This window comes from Chiloscyllium plagiosum, unplaced genomic scaffold, assembly GCF_037043375.1.
Source record: "Chiloscyllium plagiosum isolate Xiang-an unplaced genomic scaffold, Cpla_swu_hap1 HiC_scaffold_39, whole genome shotgun sequence".
NCBI lineage: Eukaryota > Metazoa > Chordata > Chondrichthyes > Orectolobiformes > Hemiscylliidae > Chiloscyllium > Chiloscyllium plagiosum.
Window position 1 is genome coordinate 12959340 of NW_028270177.1, and position 18858 is coordinate 12978197.

Here is an 18858-nt window from a genome sequence, read left to right on the forward strand (position 1 = left end):
AATTATTGCAAAGTGGTTTGTAATAACTTTACCCACTTTTAAAAAGACTGTAAAAAGCAGATGTCACTACAAGCGACATGGTATGTGGTCAATTGACATTGCTGGAAATGGCCTTGTGTGCATTCAAATATCAAGCACTGCTTTCTATTTCCCTACGTAGAGTTGTATTACTCCACTTGAAATGAATTGCAGGAGAATCCACATCAGGGCTGTTTGTCCTTGAGGCCTTGAAGCTTAATGGAAGTAGATTCAAAGGAAAAATCGTTTTGAACAACGGAATCCGACAAACTTGTTTCATTGATAAATACAAATTGTTATTGAATTGTATTGTTAAAGTGCAAATTAATGAAATCGAAAAGGGCTTAACATTGCCTAAAACCATTGCCATGACGACAAAGCATAATTAGCGTCAAGAATATATTGTATTATAGATGTGCAGATTCTTTGTTTTGAGATGTAAAATTGAAAATCCACTCTATATTTTGAGACACATAGCAAGAAGGACTATTAAGACCTTCCCTAGTTTTGTATAGTAATCCAAGCAAATCTGTCCCTCTCCAGCATATTTTTGGACTTGAGATTTATATCCTTCAGGAGGATGAAGTATTCAGTGCTACATGTCTTCCTGTGAAAACGTCTACCGTGGCTGTTGGGGAAGAGACTGTGTTTTCCCCACATTCAATTATTTTTATCTGTATTTTACAAAATATATCTAGGTTAATCCATGGGTGTGTACCACAACTTTGTTGATACCAAGTTGAGCTTGATGCATTTTAAGCATCTACACATAGTATTGAAGGTGGAAAGTTGTGAATTCTCCATCAGTCATTTAAAATAGTTACAGCATTTTTTTTGTGTTTTTCTTCAAACACTATGCATTAATACTAGGATTATTTTGGCATATTTCTATTCATAAACAGAAGAAGATATTGTACAGGCTAGTTCACTTTAAAGTGCTGTGTTTGTCTTCTCTCAAATTATTCCCATCTATGTGGATTTGTAACATCTGGTACTATGCGCAGAATGTGCTGTCAGGACAACAGAAATTTATCTAAAGAAGATTGAGCATGCTGGATGTTTTCCATAGCTAAGGGACATAAAGTAAAAACAATCTTCAAGCATTCACCATTTGGCTTTACTAAAATTCATATTTTTGGTTGGGTTTGGTAGAACTATAGGAAGGAAGAGGAGATAAATATACAGTGAATGTAATAAGACATTAACAAACCTGCTATTAAGCATTTCTGAAATGTTTGTATAGTAAGAATACTTGGAGTAAGATTCAAGGAAATGGTCAAGATAATGCAATTTCTTTGCGCAAGGAAACAGTTGGAATTGGAGTATTTAAAAGGCTTGACTTTGCTATTTCTGTCAGTATATGGCATCTGTTTGCAATGTAATGACTGTTTTACCTGCTAATGCAGATCCAGGTTCCTCTTCTACTAGTGAATGCTTCTGATGATCCCCTAGTACACGAAAGCTTGTTGACCATTCCCCGTTCACTTGCAGGTGAGTTTAATAATTCTACCTTTTATATGTTAGAAACAAACAGCAAACTACTACTCTCTTTTTAATGACTAGTAGAGGAGTCATTAGCTTAATTGACTGGATAGCTTTGGGATGCAGAGTGATGCCAACAGCACGGTTTTAACTCCCATAATGTTGAGGTTGCCATGAGGGCACTCCTTCTCAACCTTTCCCTCACCTGAGGCGATGTGACCCTCAGGTTAAAACCACCATCAGTAACTCTTAGAAAACAGCTCTATGGTCTGGTAAGGCTATGGCAATTTTACCTTTATTATGCAAGTACTTTCTACCTAACAAATTAGAAATGCTTGACATTACATTGTTTAAACATTAGTGCCAAATAATTTAATACCGCCTGATTCTGATTCAGTTTATATTTTAAAATTCTGTCATTTTTGAGGATTGTGAAAAAACAAATTGTTTGCAGTTTTAAAATTGCATTAGACTTATTGTTGCTTTTATTTTGTTCAGAAGTGCAGTCTAGCTCCTGAAATCTGGCAAGTTTATATTCTGTATTGCTACCAACTGTGCAAGACCTCTGCTGGGAGCCTGTGGTGTTGTGCAACGTGAAAGCAGTTTATCTGCACTTGTCATATTCACATTTGACATAATTCTAACATTACATACCTGTCCCTGTAACCTATCCATCGCTCGCGGCTTTTGCTTGATAAAACTAAAGACGGTTGTGCCATTCTTAAACCTGCATTTGTGTTTTACTGTTCTACTTTTTTGACACCCAGCATCAATTATGTTTTGCATCTATGTTAAATTCTGCTAATGAACAATGCCTGAAGGAATGCAGCTGAGCAGAAAATTAAACTGTATGGTTTGACTATTATCCTATAAATTAGACATCAAGCAGAACTTTAAGTAGCCAGTCTTGGTCATTCTCACTAAATTCAGTCTGTGACCAGGTCAACTAGGAGACTATAGCAACGCCTTGGGTGACTTGATCTGGAACATGATTTGATACAGGGCACTAGTAGGAAGGAATGATATATGCAGTAAGCCACTTTTTAAAAATATTTTAAAACCTTGTTTGATATACAACTACTTTATGGGAAAGTTTCTTGCACAACTGTCACAGATTGATCTGCAAGATCAGCATGGTGCATACCTCTGAACTATGAGAGTTCTGGACTGCAGTTAAATTGATTAGGTGTGTACTCCTGAATACCAGAGAAGTTTGGCAGCCATGAAATCTTTCCTTCTGCACAGATGGGATGAATTTGTTCAATTCTTTGTCATTGGTTGAGTGTCTGTTTGTACTATGATTACAATAGATTAGACAATAAGTCTGAGCCTGATAGCTGCACAGAGTACCATGCAGCTAGCAAAGCCAGAATTATACCAAGAGCTGTGAATCACACATTGGACACAAGCAGAGCTCTGCTGATTGTTAATCAATTTGAAGTATTTTCAGAGCACAGATGGTCATGTCTGTTTTCATGAAGCACTGAAATAAAAACCTCTTTATAAGATTATGAAGTGAAGATATCCTTAATTGAACCTGAATGAACTGCAGATACTTTCAGGAGTGGGATCATGACCTGACTCTGGTGGTTCAACTGTTGATTTAGCATGAATGTAAAATGGTTTTGTATGTGTTGGTAATTTTATATAAGAGTTGTTTCAGGTGAGATTTGGGAGGAAAGCAGGAAAGTGAACACTGAAAAGTGCTAAAATAATAGATTAAGGAAATTATACTGTTAATTCTAAATTGTGCCTCTTGAGTTTAAAAAATTGTCAATGTCATTCCAATATTTAAGGAAGCAAATGTCTAACCAGTAAACTAAAAACACACCTGATAAAGTAACTGGAATCCAGCATTATAGACAATATAACTGATGGAAAATAATCAACATAGACTTCTGTAGGATCAATTATGTCTGACTAATTTAGTTGAATCTTTTGTTGCAATTGGTAGAGGTTGTAAGTACGGGCTTCCAGAAGGAATTTGCAGAGGTTTTGCACAAAAGATTGTTGTCAAAAATTGCTAAGCGAAGAATTGAAGATAACTTGCAGGCACAGGCTAGGAGATAGTTGACAAATTGAGATACAGGGACGCTTCTTTGGCAGAATGTGACAGGTGGTCTCTTTGGGACTAGTCTTGTGGCCATAACTTATCACAATACCTATTCATACATTTGATGAAGGGCTAGACATGTATAGCCAAACTTGCAGGCAACTTCCTCCTCCCATCTAAATAACAAACCATGACCCTGTGACTTATTATTAAAGATAGAAAGACTAACTGAGCAGGTAAAACTAATACAGAATTCAGAATAGAAAGGTGTCAGGGTTGGATCTGAGAAAATCATTGGGATATTTTCTTGGTAATGACAGCAAAATCTATGAAAGAACAGGGTAGTCCAATGGTTAGCACTGCTGCCTCACAGCACCAAGGTCCCAGGTTCGATTCCAGCCTTGGGCGACTGTCTGTGTGGAGTTTGCACATTCTCCCTGTGTCTGCGTGGGTTTCCTCCGGGTACTCTGGTTTCCCCCCACAATCACAAAGATGTGCAGGTCAGGTGAATTGGCCATGCTAAATTGCCCATAGGTTAGGTGCGTTAGTCGGAGGGAAATGGGTCTGGGTGGGTTACTCTTCGGAGGGTCAGTGTGGCCTTGTTGGGCTGAAGGGCCTGTTTCCATGCTGTAGGGATTCTAATCTAATCTTCTAATCTAAATACATCTGCTTTATTAATAGCCTTCCTTCCATCAAAACATTAGAGGTGGGTTCATTTGCTGATGATCTCTCAATGTCCAACGCTGAAGCAGTCCATGTCCAAATGCAGAAGAAAAGGACAACTTTCAGACTTGGACTGCAAGTGACATTTGTACCATGCAGGCAATAGCTGTTGTCAACTATTGGCATTCAATGGTATTGCCATCACTGAATCCCCAATATCAAAATTATAGCTGTTAGCATTGACCAGAAACTGAATTGAACCAATCGTACAAACACTGGGTCTCTAGAGCGGAGGCTGGGAATTCTCCAGTGAGCAACATCCTTCCTAACAACTCAAAGCTAATCACTAACTGCAAGGCACAAGTGAGGAGTACCCTTCACTTAACTGGATGAGTGCAACTGTTACAACACTGAAAGCTTGTCATTTGTTTGCTACTCCATCTAATACCTCAGCATTCACCACCTCTATTGCTGATACACAATGGCAGTAGTGTTTACCAACTACAAGATGCACTGCAGCAACTCAAACTCGTTCATATTACATGTGGAGTACTGCGTTTAACTTTGAGCACCAAATTTCAGCATACATATCTTTTAACTAGGTACAGTTAGTTCTGAAGAAGGATCGTTGGACTCAAAATATTGTTTGCTTTCTCTCCATAGATGCTGCTAGACCTGCTGATTGCTGCAGCAGTTTTTTTTGTTTCAGGAATGTTGATTGGCCTTGGACCAAATTCATCAGAATGATGTTGGTTTTAAAAGATTAAATTCAAGACTACCTATGGACACTTAATTTGTATTCTCCTAAACTTAGAAGGTTAAGAGGTTATGAGGGGGTGCATCAATTCCTGTATACTGTTTTCCAATTCCTCCACTGATAATACGTTTTAATTTTAATCAGTGATGGTATGTCCAGTTATATAGATTTCAAGTTGTGGGTTTTAAGTCAGCCATGATTCTTCAGCCAATAAAGATTAAAGGATTTATTACAAATAATACTTAAATGTGCAAAGATTATTGACAAAACCGATTTAGACTGCAGTGATAGATATACAGAGTCATTTGGTCGCAACAGATTTCACTATCAAGAGAACTGTAAATATACCTGGAGGAGAGTCACATATGTTTGACATAAGGGTATACCTCCATTGGCTGTGCAGGCTGACTTTTTTAAAAAGGTGCAGACGATCAATTCAAATACATGAATGCTCTCTTCCACTTGTCAGAACTGAAAGAGTTTTATGAATTTGAAAACCTGCCAATATATTTGTGAAATAAGGAGCAGTCTTAACATAATAAATAGTATTGCTTTAACACAAAAATTAATATATTTTTCCACTCTGAACACTGTCTAGAGTGTGACGTATAGTGAGGCAGTAAGACCAGGTGTTCCTAGCCAATGGTTTGATGTGAGTTTAGTGACCATAGTAAAATCTGTGTTGTTTTTCTCTCCAATATAACAATGGGACAATCTCTAATTCTGAAATTATTATATGTATAATAATATGTATCATAATTGCCATTTTTTTATATCAATGATTGCTCTAAAGCAGTAAGCTAAAATTTCCCAAACTGGAAGTTTGAAATAGATTTGATACATATTGAGATATATTAGGTCTATAGAAAACTAGTGGATAAAACACTTTGGCATGTGTAGCACAAACATGTATTTTCATCCTTGCTAAAAGTTAGTGGAAAATAGTTTTACTCTTTTGGTTGGATCTTTCATCTACTGATTTAATTTTGCTTGATGTAAATATAAACCTTCCTTTGGGGCAGAAGCACCATAAAAGACATTGAAGCTTCTCAGCTTCATCAGTCAAGCTGTTGATTTCCTGTTATGTACAAGAAAACGTGGCCTGTGTAGTGAAAAAGCCATTCAGCAGTGCAGAGATCTGAAGCTCTCTGATGTTTGTTTGGTTACCTTGTACTCACAGTATGCCAATTGACCATAAAGCCATGCTGCAGTTTAATGAGCTGGACAGCAGGTGCTGCTGGGTAAATATTTGGCTACGGCGCCATCTCCTGAACAAATACACTGCACTTACTGACTTGTCCTTTATCCTTATCCTCTAAAGTGGATGTATTCATGAGCTAAAACAAGCTTATAGTTGAATAAAAATGTTTTGTGGGTTATCACAGTTTCAGATGAATCCGATGCATTAATTAAATAGCTGTGCAAAGTGTATGTTTTGTTTAATTAGTATAAATTGAATTTTTAAGTGCATCTTTAACCGGATTGCAACTTCTGACTGTTGTGGCGTGGATATCAAAACAAGGTCTCACTGTGACCTTGTCTAACATGCACACTTTTATGTCAGTGGGTATTGATCAAGAACTTCTGGCTTATTTCTTGCCGCCAGTCCAGTCCTGTTATGCCTTCTCTGACCCTCACTTTCACCCTTTGCATGCTCCCTCTCTCTCTTCCTCAGTCGTTGGTCAGTGGGGCTAGTTGTAGCAACTTTACCCTTCCTTGGACTGAGGCCAATCAATTCAACTACAATAATCTTTCAATGTGGCTCCATTCTTCACTAATCAATTGACATACTTCACTTACCAACTGAACTATCAAGGAAATTATAGATCTGATGTGAAGCTTTAATGGTTCTTTATATGAGCAAACAAAGAATCAAGATTGCATTTCTTTGAACTAGCAATAATTAATGTTTACTGATGTACATTCAGTTCTCTGAATAGTTGGCAATTTATAACTACGTTCTCTTATTTTCCTTTCAGAGAAAAAAGAAAACGTCATGTTTGTGTTAACTCTACATGGTGGCCACCTTGGATTCTTTGAAGGAGCAGTACTCTTCCCAAAACCTTTAACTTGGATGGATAAGCTTATAATAGAATACACAAATGCCATCTGTCACTGGGAGAAAAACAAGCCCCATTGTACGGCAGCTGGAGACCAGAGTTGCTCAGACTACAGCGATTAACCTTTGCACAAATCCTGTGTGTCAAAACTCTGATCATTTAGCCCTTATCATTATTACATTCCTGACCTGGGTTTGACTACCTTAAAACTAATCCCTGCTATTAATGTAGTTCAACCAGCAGAATCAAACTCTTTTATCACAAAGGTTTAAATATGATTGCAACGCCCTTTTCTATGCCTATCTCCACCAAAAGCAACTTGGAGCACACACAAAATGATGACTCACTGTGTTTGCACAACAGCGTAGTTATTAGACGGGGGACAACAGTTACTCTTACCAAGGAATAGCTGATATCAGTAGGTTTGGAGCAAATGAGCTACATATAGGGTTTCCAGAAGTTAAACGTGTCTTTGCAAGAGCTCATTTGTTTCAAAAAAAATTGTGCCTTCTATTACATTTTTTTAATTTATGACAAAAGGTGTTTATTTTTCTGCCCTACCAAGAGATTCAGTTTTGGTCATTTGATCAGACTAAGTGCAGCAAAGTGCTTGAGTTTAAAAAAAAATAAATACATTTGCAAAGAGAAGACTTTCTCTGGTTTTTGTCTTTTTAGAGAAACAAAATTTAGAACTCTCACTTGGAGGTATGGTTGGGGGAACTCTTGCAACATCATTTTAGTACTTCTGTTTGCCCCTCTGGGAAAGGTACTCCAGGTAGATATTGTAAACATCCTGTTCAGATGTGTTTTGAAAATCTTGAGGATTTGGTGGGACTTGAACTTGAGCTTTCTGGCTCAACAGTAGGGACACTACCACTGCATCACAAGAGCTGTCTATATGTATTCCAGAAACAATATTAAGCTGGATGATCTGCAGGTGTGATGCAAGTTGCCTCTGGAATAAGTCTCAAATCTGAGTGTTTACTACTGTGGTGCTTGATCACCACTATTTTAGCTTTTCAAAGCAGACACAATGGAATGTCTATGGAAATAATTTTGCAAAAAAAACCCCCAGTAATTTCCACTTACATCCATGTATTTCTACTTGTTTTGTATTTTTTTCAAATATGGAAAGTGCAACTGACCCATGAGCATAAATTTGGACTTGATCTGCACTTATTTAAAAATCATTTTAAAAATGTTTTTTTTACTCTGGTTATAAATGCTGACCTGTGTCGAGATCATTCCACTGAGAACCTGATACCTTCTCAGCCATTCCAGCAAGTGCAAAGTTAATTGTGAATCCTTTTAGGTCAGGTGACTGTTCTATATTGTCTGGTGGAATTTGTATATGCACAACCATTTAATATGTTCAAAGTAAACAATTGAGAGTTGGCGTAAATTGCAGGGAAATTAGTTGAAACATTAATTAGTTCTTAAAGCCTATTTCTTGTCACTATTATAAAACTGTTTCTCAAGTTATTCATGATCTGTACAGAGTTAAGTGATTTTGACTAGGGAAGCAATAATAGGAAATGCTCCAGTTGGTGTCTAGACTCCAAGGATATTGGAAATAAAACATTGCCTTCCACTTTTCTGATCATACTGCCACAGTTTTTGCACTCTACTCAACACCTAATATTGTGGAATGGACTCATAGGTTTAAGAATGTATTTGCTGCCAGGAAAATGTGAGGGAGCATCATTTAGATTAGATTCCCTACAGTGTGGAAACGGGCCCTTTGGCCCAACGTAATCCTCCCAGACCCATTTCCCTCTGACTAATTGACCTAATACTATGGGGCAATTTGGCATGGCTAATTCATCTAACCTGCACATCTTTGGACTGTGGGAAGAAACCGGAGCACCCAGAGGAAACCCACGCAGACACAGGGAGAAAGTGCAAGCTCCACACAGACAGTCACCGGAGGCTGGAATCGAACCTGGGACCCTGGTGCTGTGAGGCAGCAGTGCTAACCACTAAGCCACTGTGCCGCATCTGTGCCACACAGATGAAAATTGGGAGAGCCATTGTTGATCAACTTGTGGTCCATCTCTTTCCATTCCTTCATTGTCCATTCCAAGAACAATTGTATTCTAGTCAGCCAATGACCGTGGATGAGTATGAGATTTTGTTCAACATCCAATTATGACTTGGAGTTCCAATGCTTCCTCAATAGGATATTGGTGAGAGAGTCAACTTAGCTCATATCAAAGATTCTCAAGTTAAAACTTTAATTTAACAGTTTCTGTAGAGCTATTAGGAAATCAATGTATCTTAAAAGAAAAACTAACCAGCTTGTGTTAACAGAAATAATTATCCCTTTTGAATGATGTACATCAGCATGAGAATAGCCAGGTTCCATTTTTCTTTTAAACAAATTGATGTCTGTTCTATACTGATTTTATTTAACTCTCACCAGTCCTATTGCCACTTGAATCAAAAGATTGCTGCCTCTGGAGTTGAAACTAAGCTGTACACAATTCCATTCTCCAGATGTGATTTTCCCTTGACTCAGTACTGGTCAACTTTGCGGTGAGGAAACCAAAGCCCTGTGCACAATTGTGATTATTGACGGGAAAGGCTGAAATCCAGTCGAAACTAATTTACATTTTTGAATTATTGTCTCCTGCAAAATTGTTTCACAAATTCTGTCAGATATTATAATGGTAATTTAATTTGAGTATATTTTATAGTAACAAAAGTATGCAATTTATGCTGTATCCAGTAATGTTTTTTTTCTGTCATGTAGAATGAACCACAGTTTGGTCAAGTCAGTAGTTACTAAACTGAAGACAGTTGAGTGCATTTGTATTTAGTCACTATCAGCATGCCAGCAGCAGTCTTTATGGTACAGGGTCTCTTTGACTAAGTTCAAAATATATATAATGCTCCACTGTTGCTGCTGCTTCCAACTTGAGAAGGAAACTCATTCATTTGAATCTCTGTTTTAAGATTTGAGAACTGATTATGATTCTCAGTCCCTGGTTTTCAAGGCTGTCAGGTTAGCCTTATGAGATTGTATAACATAGTGCAAACATCTGTTTATAGATGCATTAGTTAATGCTATTGCTGTGCATAAGGAATCTAGGAAAGGGGAGGGAAAGAATTGATAACTGAAAAGCTTTTAGCATTATTGTTAGAATTGCTAATACCACAAAAAAATCTCATCAGGTGATGAGTGCCTTGAAAACTTAAGTATAGGCAGTATACAGTTGACATCCAGACAGCCAGCTCCTGATAGCAATCAATTATTCTACCTGTCTGTGTATCTGGGTGATGATTGATTAATGTTTACAATCTGAATTTTACCTGCTTGAAAATATAACTTGTGCAAATAGTGAGCCCCCATCACGTTATGAAATTATTACAATTCTCAAGATTTACCGGCATTTAACAATTTATTTGATGTTTTCTACTTAAAAGAAGGAAAACAGTAGCTTTAAAATGCTGTAGTCAGACTTCAGTCCCTAGAATATCTTGGGGTGCCCTTGGTCTGCTGATACTTGGCTTTCTTTTCGGTGTGACATTTTATGGATGTCTCTTCTCATTTTTACTTATTACATCAATCCTACTGTCTGTAATGAAGGCCAAAGACAACATAACTCCATTATCTCACGATTAGCAGTTTCATTATTAAATCTACGTCTGAATGATGCGCTGGAGAAGTAGGATATGATGATAAGATCTGAACTTTAGGACACTTGTAATTTGAATAGCTTTTTGTACATGGTACGGATTTAGGAATAGCACTTAAGGTCTATGTTATGATTTGGAGATGCCAGTGTTGGACTGGGGCAGAGGTGGGGAACCTTTTCATGTTGGAAGGCTGCATTATGTTAGTTCTAATCTAATAAGGCAGCATCCAAGAAATTTCAAATTATATATTCTTCAACGTTCACATTATTTTGTAAAACTCTAACTACTATGTACTAACTAACTTAAAAAAATGAAAAAAAAAGTTAATTCTAAAGTTAACTAACCTTTTAATGACTTTGTGACTGCTTTTTGTAGGAAAGAATTTGAATATTTGGTTGCAACATGGAGGTCTGCAGTTTTAGCTGATCCTCTAGATGGGTATCTGTCATCTCTGAACTTAAGGGCGTCTTGATTTTGGTTAAGTAGGAGAATGTAGATTCGCAGCAATAAGTGGTTGAAAAGCAAGAAAGCATTTATCGTGCATGTTGCAAAATTTGGATTCATTCAAAAGGCCACACACAGTGGCCTTGAAGGCCGCAATTGGCCTTAAGGCTGCAGGTTCCCCACCCCTGGACTGGGGTGTACAAAGTTAAAAATCACACAACACCAGGTTATAGTCCAACAGGTTAATTGGAAGCACACTAGCTTTCAGAGCGACACTCCTTCATCAGGTGATTGTGGAGGACACAATTGTAAGGCATAGAATTTAGAGCAAACATTTAGTGTGTGTAACTGAAATTATACATTGACAAATACCTTGTGTGTCTGTTGAGTCTTTCATCTGTTGAATACCATGATAGTTTCATTTCTTTCATGTGTAAATCACAAAACTGTTTTTTTAAAAACTACATTCTCAAGTTAACTGTAACAATTGGTATTAGCCAGACAATATGTTGGTGTCAGCCCCCATGTTCTCTGTCTGTGCTATAATGTTTAGACTGATTCTAATCTAAAAAGTGAGATCAGTGTTTTACGTGAATTCATCCAGTTTTTGAGCAAAGTATAATGTAACTCTGCAAGTACGAATTCGCCCCACAAAATATGTGTGCGCATGTGTGTTTGTCTGTGTCTGTCTGGGTTGGGGGTTGAGTGTGAGAGAGAGTGTATATGTGTATGTAGTGAGTGTAGAGTGTCTTAAGTCTGTGAGGGGGTGCACGTGTGAGAGTGCGTGAGTGTCTGGGGTGGGTGTTTGGAAGTGTTTGTGAGAGTGTGTATGTGTGTGCGCAGAATTGTAGAGTCATCTAAGTCTCTGAGAGGATGCCTGTGGGAGGGAGTGTGAGTGTCTGTGTATATGTGTGTCGTGTGTATGTGTGTGTATTGGAGTGACTGTGTGTGTGTGTGTGTGTGTGTGTGTGTGTGTGTGTGTGTATAGTGCAATGGTGGTCACCTGTAGTGTGACATGAACCCAAAGTCCCGGTTGAGGCCCTTCCTATGGGTATGGAACTTAGCTATCAGCCTCTGCTCGGCCACTTTTCACTGCTGCCTGTCCCGAAGTCCGCCTTGGAGGATGGTCATCTGAAGGTCCGAGGTCGAATGTCCTGGACCACTGAAGTGTTCCCCAACTCGGAGGAAACACTCCTATCTGTTGAAGGTTTATGTTGGCACTGCAAAGAGTATTTTGGCAAATTTTAGGCTAGGCAAAATGATGTTTAGATGCTGTTTGCGTTTGAATAACCTACTTATGCAAGATCTCTTTTTCCAAGTCTCCTTGACAAAGTTTAGGATAATAAGAAAGAGGGTTTAATTTAACATTAGTTGGATAAAGGTCCTTCAACTTCATTTCCTGTGCTCGGTTCAGCTGCAAATCATTTCCGTGCTGCAGTGCATTAAATGGCATTCAAACATCAAGCATTGACATTCAATTTGTAAATATGAATGCAATGACAAGCATGAGTTAGTAGCAGTTTGACTAGTTGAGACTAATTTCAACAATGTTGCATTGGTATTATCTCAAGGCCAGTTTGACAACTTTTTCTAATAATTGGGCAACTAGATGAGGTTTTTAAGAAACATAAATAACCATCAGTAAAATAAATGCTGTCTTTCCTTTGTTACTTTGTGGTTTTGACTTTGAGCATTTCACTGCAACACATTTTAATCTCTATTACACAGGTTAAAAGTTGCATGCTGAATACCTTGTAATAGGAATTTTCTTGTTTTCACTGCATGTTGGAGGATGAATTGCAATAGATCATGGACGTATACTGGTAATTTTATTTTGTTTTTGTGAGGTTTTGTCTAATATTGCTATATTCATGATTGAACATGCAATTTGGCCTTTATAACAAGAATACTGTGAGTTAATTATTTGAAACAATTTTTTTATTAAAAGCTTTTTTCACAGTTGCAATATCCTCATTGGCTTCAACATTTCACCATGGCATTGTGTTTGGAACTGCAATTCTAAGGTGCAGTCTGTAAGTGCACTTTACTGTTTTTTAAGAAGTTAGACCTGTCAAAAACTCTGTTGTTAGGAGACTGTTGAGCTATGTCTTTTTTCTTAGCATATAACCTCAAAAGTTAGATACAAAGTGAATGAGGAGAGTTTTGCCTGTCTTTGACTAGCCTGCCAATGCAAGATCGTTATTTTGAAACTTGTTGCTAAAGATTAGAGGCAAGGATTTGAGTTGTTCTATTATAACAAACATCTGTCTTCAGCATAGTAGAACTGGCATTCACTTGCCCATGATCTATAGTATCGATCTTTTTAAATCTTGTGATTTTAAAAGCCAGATAAAGATGCCCTTAAAATCCCAATTGTATATAAAAGTGCATGTGCGATCTTGGGGCAGTTTGAAGAATTTTGAGCGTTAAGGGCGGCACGGTGCCTCAGTGGTTAGCACTGCAGCGTCACAGCACCAGGGACTGGGAATCGATTCCAGCCTCGGGCGATTGTCTGTGTGGAGTTTACACGTTCTCCCTGTGGGTTACCTTTGGATGCTTCAGTTTTCTCCCACAATCCAAAAGATGTGCAAGTCAGGTGAATTGGCCATAGTGTTAGGTGCATTAGTTAGGGTAAAAATAGGGTGGGGGAATGGGTCTGGGTGGGTTACTCTTCGGAAAATTGGTGCGGGTGTTTTGGGCCGAAGGGCTTGTTTCCACACTGTAGGGAATCTAATCTAAACAAGCACTTTAGTATAAATGTGCTTTTACCAAATAAATCCCAGTTTAAGCACAGCAATACGGTCTAGTTCACATTTGTGGTAATGACTGGAGTCTTGCTTGGAACTTTCAATTATTGAACAAGATATCAGTGATTTTGTTCCTTATTCTAGTGAATATTTAATTTTGAACTTCCTCTCTGTTCTGTTAATATTGGTAGCAAACTTTATTCGTAAATGAAACTAAGGTAAACTGAAAATATTATTCACATAAATTAGTTTTTAAAACGACTGCATCAGTCCATGAATACCATTAGTTATGGAGGATTTGCACTCTGGCAGATGTAGCATTAACATAATATAAAGCTGGTTTTAAAATCTCAATACATAAATATGCTCCAACTAGTTTCAAGGGAAGTTTAATAGCAGAATACATCTTCGTTAACTTTGAAGTCCTGGCCAGAGGGTCTTCATTCTAAACGCTTATTTTAATTAAGTTTTAACAAATAATAAAGCTTAGATTTGATTGGAATTTGTAAGCCAACATGGGGTGCAGTGTCAAGATATCATGTGAATCTAGCTGAAGAGAATGTCCAATTAATTTTTTTTTCTTTTGTGCCTTTGCCCGCTTTACTACAATAAATAAGGGAAAGTATTTTTAGCTATCTGTGTATCAGACCATCAATTATAACTATAAAGCAGAAACCCAAAATATATTTTATGCCTTATAATGGTTTGTAGTGTACTGAGAACTTCACTGTCACTCCTATCCTGATGTCTTTTACACTTCCCTTTTAGATGTCCACATGCCAACCAAATTAATTCTGCATCTTGATAAAAGCACAATTTATCGATGATGTGCACTTCTGTTTGGATAATGTTGTAGACTGTTTCCGTTTCTGCTAGGGCAATTGCAATTTCTAAGAGCACATCAGAAAATGTAATCTTACTCCGGTTATTTAAAAGCAGCAACACATTCTTGTTGAGCAATGTGAAAGTTATAGAGTAATACAGATTAACTTATTCAACAATCTTTTGTTAACCACTAATACTCTATGAAAGTGTCAATACCCTTCAACATTTTTTAAATGTTATTAAGGTAAGTAGGACTAATACCTGCACTATTTGGCGCTAAAGCATGGTTTTAGCAAGGTTCCGTATTAACTGCTATTCATTTTGATTTGTGCTCACAAACAAGCTGTGTTTTTATAGAACAGCTAAACATAATTCATTATGGGAGAAGAACTTTGAGTTATTTTTGAGATATGATGGCAAATTTGTGTTTCTTCCTTCTCAAGAATAATCTGGTTATTATTGAAAAGAGTGTAAATTTCTGTTAACAGAATTTTTAAACATTTCTTTCTCTCCCTTCCATCTATGCACTTATACTGTGGGCTAAGTTTGCAGAAATTGCACACAAATGATTTTAATACACCCTTTCAGTCTTCTATTTGCTGAGATTATTGTTGAATCATATTCTATTTCTTTTGGTTCTTATTGTTCAGTGTGATGAAAGCAAATCTAGAAAATGCACCAGGCGATGCATTGATGTTGAATTGTTGCACTCAAGAAGTGATTATGTTTTGTAATTTTGTTCCACTGATTCCAATTTGCCTTTCTTGAGAAAATAACATTTGTTTCTACATAAATTTGTTTTTCTGGTTACAGAATAGAACTTCAAAAAAAATGTACTGAAGATGTAGAATTCCAGAAACTGAAAAATCGTACAAACATTTAGTAGAAAGCAAGGACATTTTAGTAGTGCCTTTAGTGTTCTCAGGATGTTCCCAAAGCATTTCACAACATGTGAAGTACCTTAAGTGTGATAACTGGCTGCTGTGTTGCTCTCTATTATGATAATTTCTGTACAGCAATGTCCCACATTTGCCATGATCTATTTTTAGTAATATTGATTGAAGGATAAATATTGGTCAAGCAAGAGAACTTCTCCATCACCCACTTCAAGTAATCCCATGGGAATTTTTATTCACAATCGAGAGGAAATTTAAAGATCTCCATGAATTCAATCCACTAACAATTTTTTGACAAAGTAAAATACTCCTTATAATTTAGCAATGCCATCATAAAAGGAAGAATTTCCCACAACAGTGAACACTTCTAACATACTTCCTCTTTGAGTTACAAGTATAACCTATACACAACTTCAGAATTTGCATTTGTTCAGCATACACCAATGAAAATCTTGCTATATTCATCTCTGGATATGGATAGGTTTTAAATTTTGTAGGATTGAAAGTAAAATTTATGAATGGCAAAAATTGATCAATAAAAGCAGGATATGCATATCACCTGAGTCAGCATTGGGGCACCCTCATTTTTGGCTGGTGACCAGTAGTTGTGTATTTCCAATACTTTATTTGCTTTAATGTTGGAAGCATTTTCTATAAATAATTGTAAGCCTCTTCTGTTGAGAGTTGACTGATTTGTATCAAAATCCCCTTCACTTGACCATGAATTTCCAATGAAGAAGTTTTCCCTCTCTGGGCAAGATTTGAACCCAGGTGTTTGCATGGGTGACAGGTTTTGTTCCTTGTTCCTATTTATAAATGTCATCTTCAAGACAAATCTGAACTATGTTTTATCATACTGTTAAAATTTCTATCCCGGAATATTAGGACAGAATTAGAAGAGAAGTGTCTTGATTCTTTCTATTTCACAGATTGTTCACTGCCAAGTGCATTTCTCCAGACAGAAGGATGCAAGTCTGAACCCCAACATAATGTCCTGGCAAACACTGTGCCTGGGGCACAATTGGCAATTTTTGCATAGACACAGATGGAATCCAATTGAAAGTGCAGTTCAATACTGGGTTTACATATGACTATTTAGAAGCACTGAGCAGGGGGCCAGATGCCATTCCTCAATGGAATCATTAGAGAGTCATCGCCACTAAATAGCAACAGGTTTAGGACAAGCAGATAGACTTCGGGGCCTGCTTGTATCTTTATTGCTATGTTTGTTTCTAGGCCTGAGGACACTAGAAACTGGGGTGCAATATAAAAAAGGAAGCAGTGCCCTTTGACCTACCTTGTGTCTGCTTAGGAAATGTTCCTTCTATTTGACCATGAAACCCACGCCACTGAAAAAAAGCAATTCAAGTCATTGAACTGCCCTGAAGTTTGACCTTGTGCCTTTGTAATGATAGTCTATTCATGCTAAAAGGCATTCACTCAAGAATGAAGTTGAGAAATGTTAATGGAAGTGTTACAGCCTTTTACAAACTGGCAGCGTAAATCTGTTTCTTTGTCGTCCTGTGCATAACAATGTGTAATCTAATGAGAAGTTACTTTTTTCTTTGCTTTCTCTTGTGGCTCTTGCGGTAGTTTTAACCAAGTTTCTTGAAGGAACAGAGGTCATGTTTGCAAGATTCACATAATTTCAATGGATGGCTCCGTTTCATTTCACACTTTGACACTTGCACAACATTTCTGACAATCCATACATCAGATGGAGTATGTAAATAGACAGCCTTGAAACAGCACTAAGGATGATTAATGCCAGAGTGCCAATGATCAAATCCTGAACAAAAACCATGCATGTAAAAAGGGCCTTAGAGAGGGATCAAGTGTTAGAAAGGTGATTGGGTGATCATAATCTTGGAGGTCTGAAGGTACAAAGTACCAGTACAAATTATAATACAAATAAAGTGGAAAGTAACTGGACTAAGGAATGAAAGACAGGATAAGGGTGCAGAACAGATGGTTTTTGAATATGCACATCTGTTCAGTTAAAGGTTTGTAGGCATATGAGAAGGCAAAAATTCTATGTAAATTATCATGTTTCCAATTTATCCAAAATAAAACAGTTGCAACCCTGTTTGCAATAATTGGGCATCTTCGTTGCATCCATTGGATAGACACATCTCATGCTAATGAGAATGCGCTTTAGGAGTGTTGATATTGGAAACCTTTAGCAAACCCACAGGCCCGATTCTGGATCAGTGGTGCTGGAAGAGCACAGCAGTTCAGGCAGCATCCAACGAGCAGCGAAATCGACGTTTCAGGCAAAAGCCCTTCATCAGGAATAAAGGCAGTAAGCCTGAAGCGTGGAGAGATAAGTTAGAGGAGGGTGGGGGTGGGGAGAAAGTAGCATAGAGTACAATGGGTGAGTGGGGGAGGGGATGAAGGTGATAGGTCATCTTCCACCTCGGAACACTTCAACCCCAGGGCGTCAATGTGGACTTCAACAGTTTCCTTATTTCCCCTTCCCCCACCTCATCCTAGTTTCAAACTTCCAGCTCAGCACTGTCCCCATGACTTCCTGAGGAAGGGCATGTGCCCGAAACGTCGAATCTCCTTTTCCCTAGATGCTGTCTGACCTGCTGTGCTGTTCCAGCAATAAAGTTTCAGCTTTGATCTCCAGCGTCTGCAGACCTCACTTTCTCCATGACTTGTCCGGACTTGTCCGACCTGCCTAGCTCCTTTTCCACCTATCCACTCCACCCTCTCCTCCCTGACCTATCACCTTCATCCCCTCCCCCACTCACCTATTGTACTCTATGCTACTTTCTCCCCACCCCCACCCTCCTCTAGCTTATCTCTCCACGCTTCAGGCTCTCTGCCTTTATTCCTGATGAAGGGCTTTTGCCCGAAACGTCGATCTCGCTGCTCGTTGGATGCTGCCTGAACTGCTGTGCTCTTCCAGCACCACTGATCCAGAATCTGGTTTCCAGCATCTGCAGTCATTGTTTTTACCACAGGCCTGATTCCCTGTTTGATCTGTCATTCCAGGAGAATCAAACTGTCAAGTGAGATTTGAGTCTTATTCGGTATTACAAAATCAATAGGAATTACAGCAAGAAGCAACTAGCAATGCAATGTTCCGAACATCACAATGTTTACCTACATGTGAAATAGAATTTTGTTCTTTGTGTTGATTTTCTAAGCAATTTGCTTATGGACTTGTATGGAATTGTGCAATGTATTTAAATAGTTACACTTCAACTATTTTCTTTATTGCATTAAAATTGTTGTAGAATTTTATAGATTTTATTTGAATTTGTGG

At 37.8% G+C, this 18858-nt stretch overlaps 1 protein-coding gene across 3 annotated transcripts in view; it reads left to right on the top strand.

Annotated features, from left to right (window-relative positions):
* The window catches only part of LOC122540931 (monoacylglycerol lipase ABHD2-like), a 106057-nt gene extending 91156 nt beyond the window's left edge, over positions 1–14901 (top strand). For 2 of the 3 annotated variants that reach the window (XM_043677248.2, XM_043677249.2), the window contains exons 9-10: positions 1425–1509; positions 6953–14901. In XM_043677248.2, coding sequence (XP_043533183.1) covers positions 1425–1509; positions 6953–7155 — 288 coding nt within the window. In that variant the 3' untranslated portion in view covers positions 7156–14901. The remainder of the gene's footprint in view (positions 1–1424; positions 1510–6952) is intronic. The other variant, XM_087981398.1, reaches the window with a different exon arrangement.
* The last annotated feature ends 3957 nt before the right edge of the window (positions 14902–18858 follow it).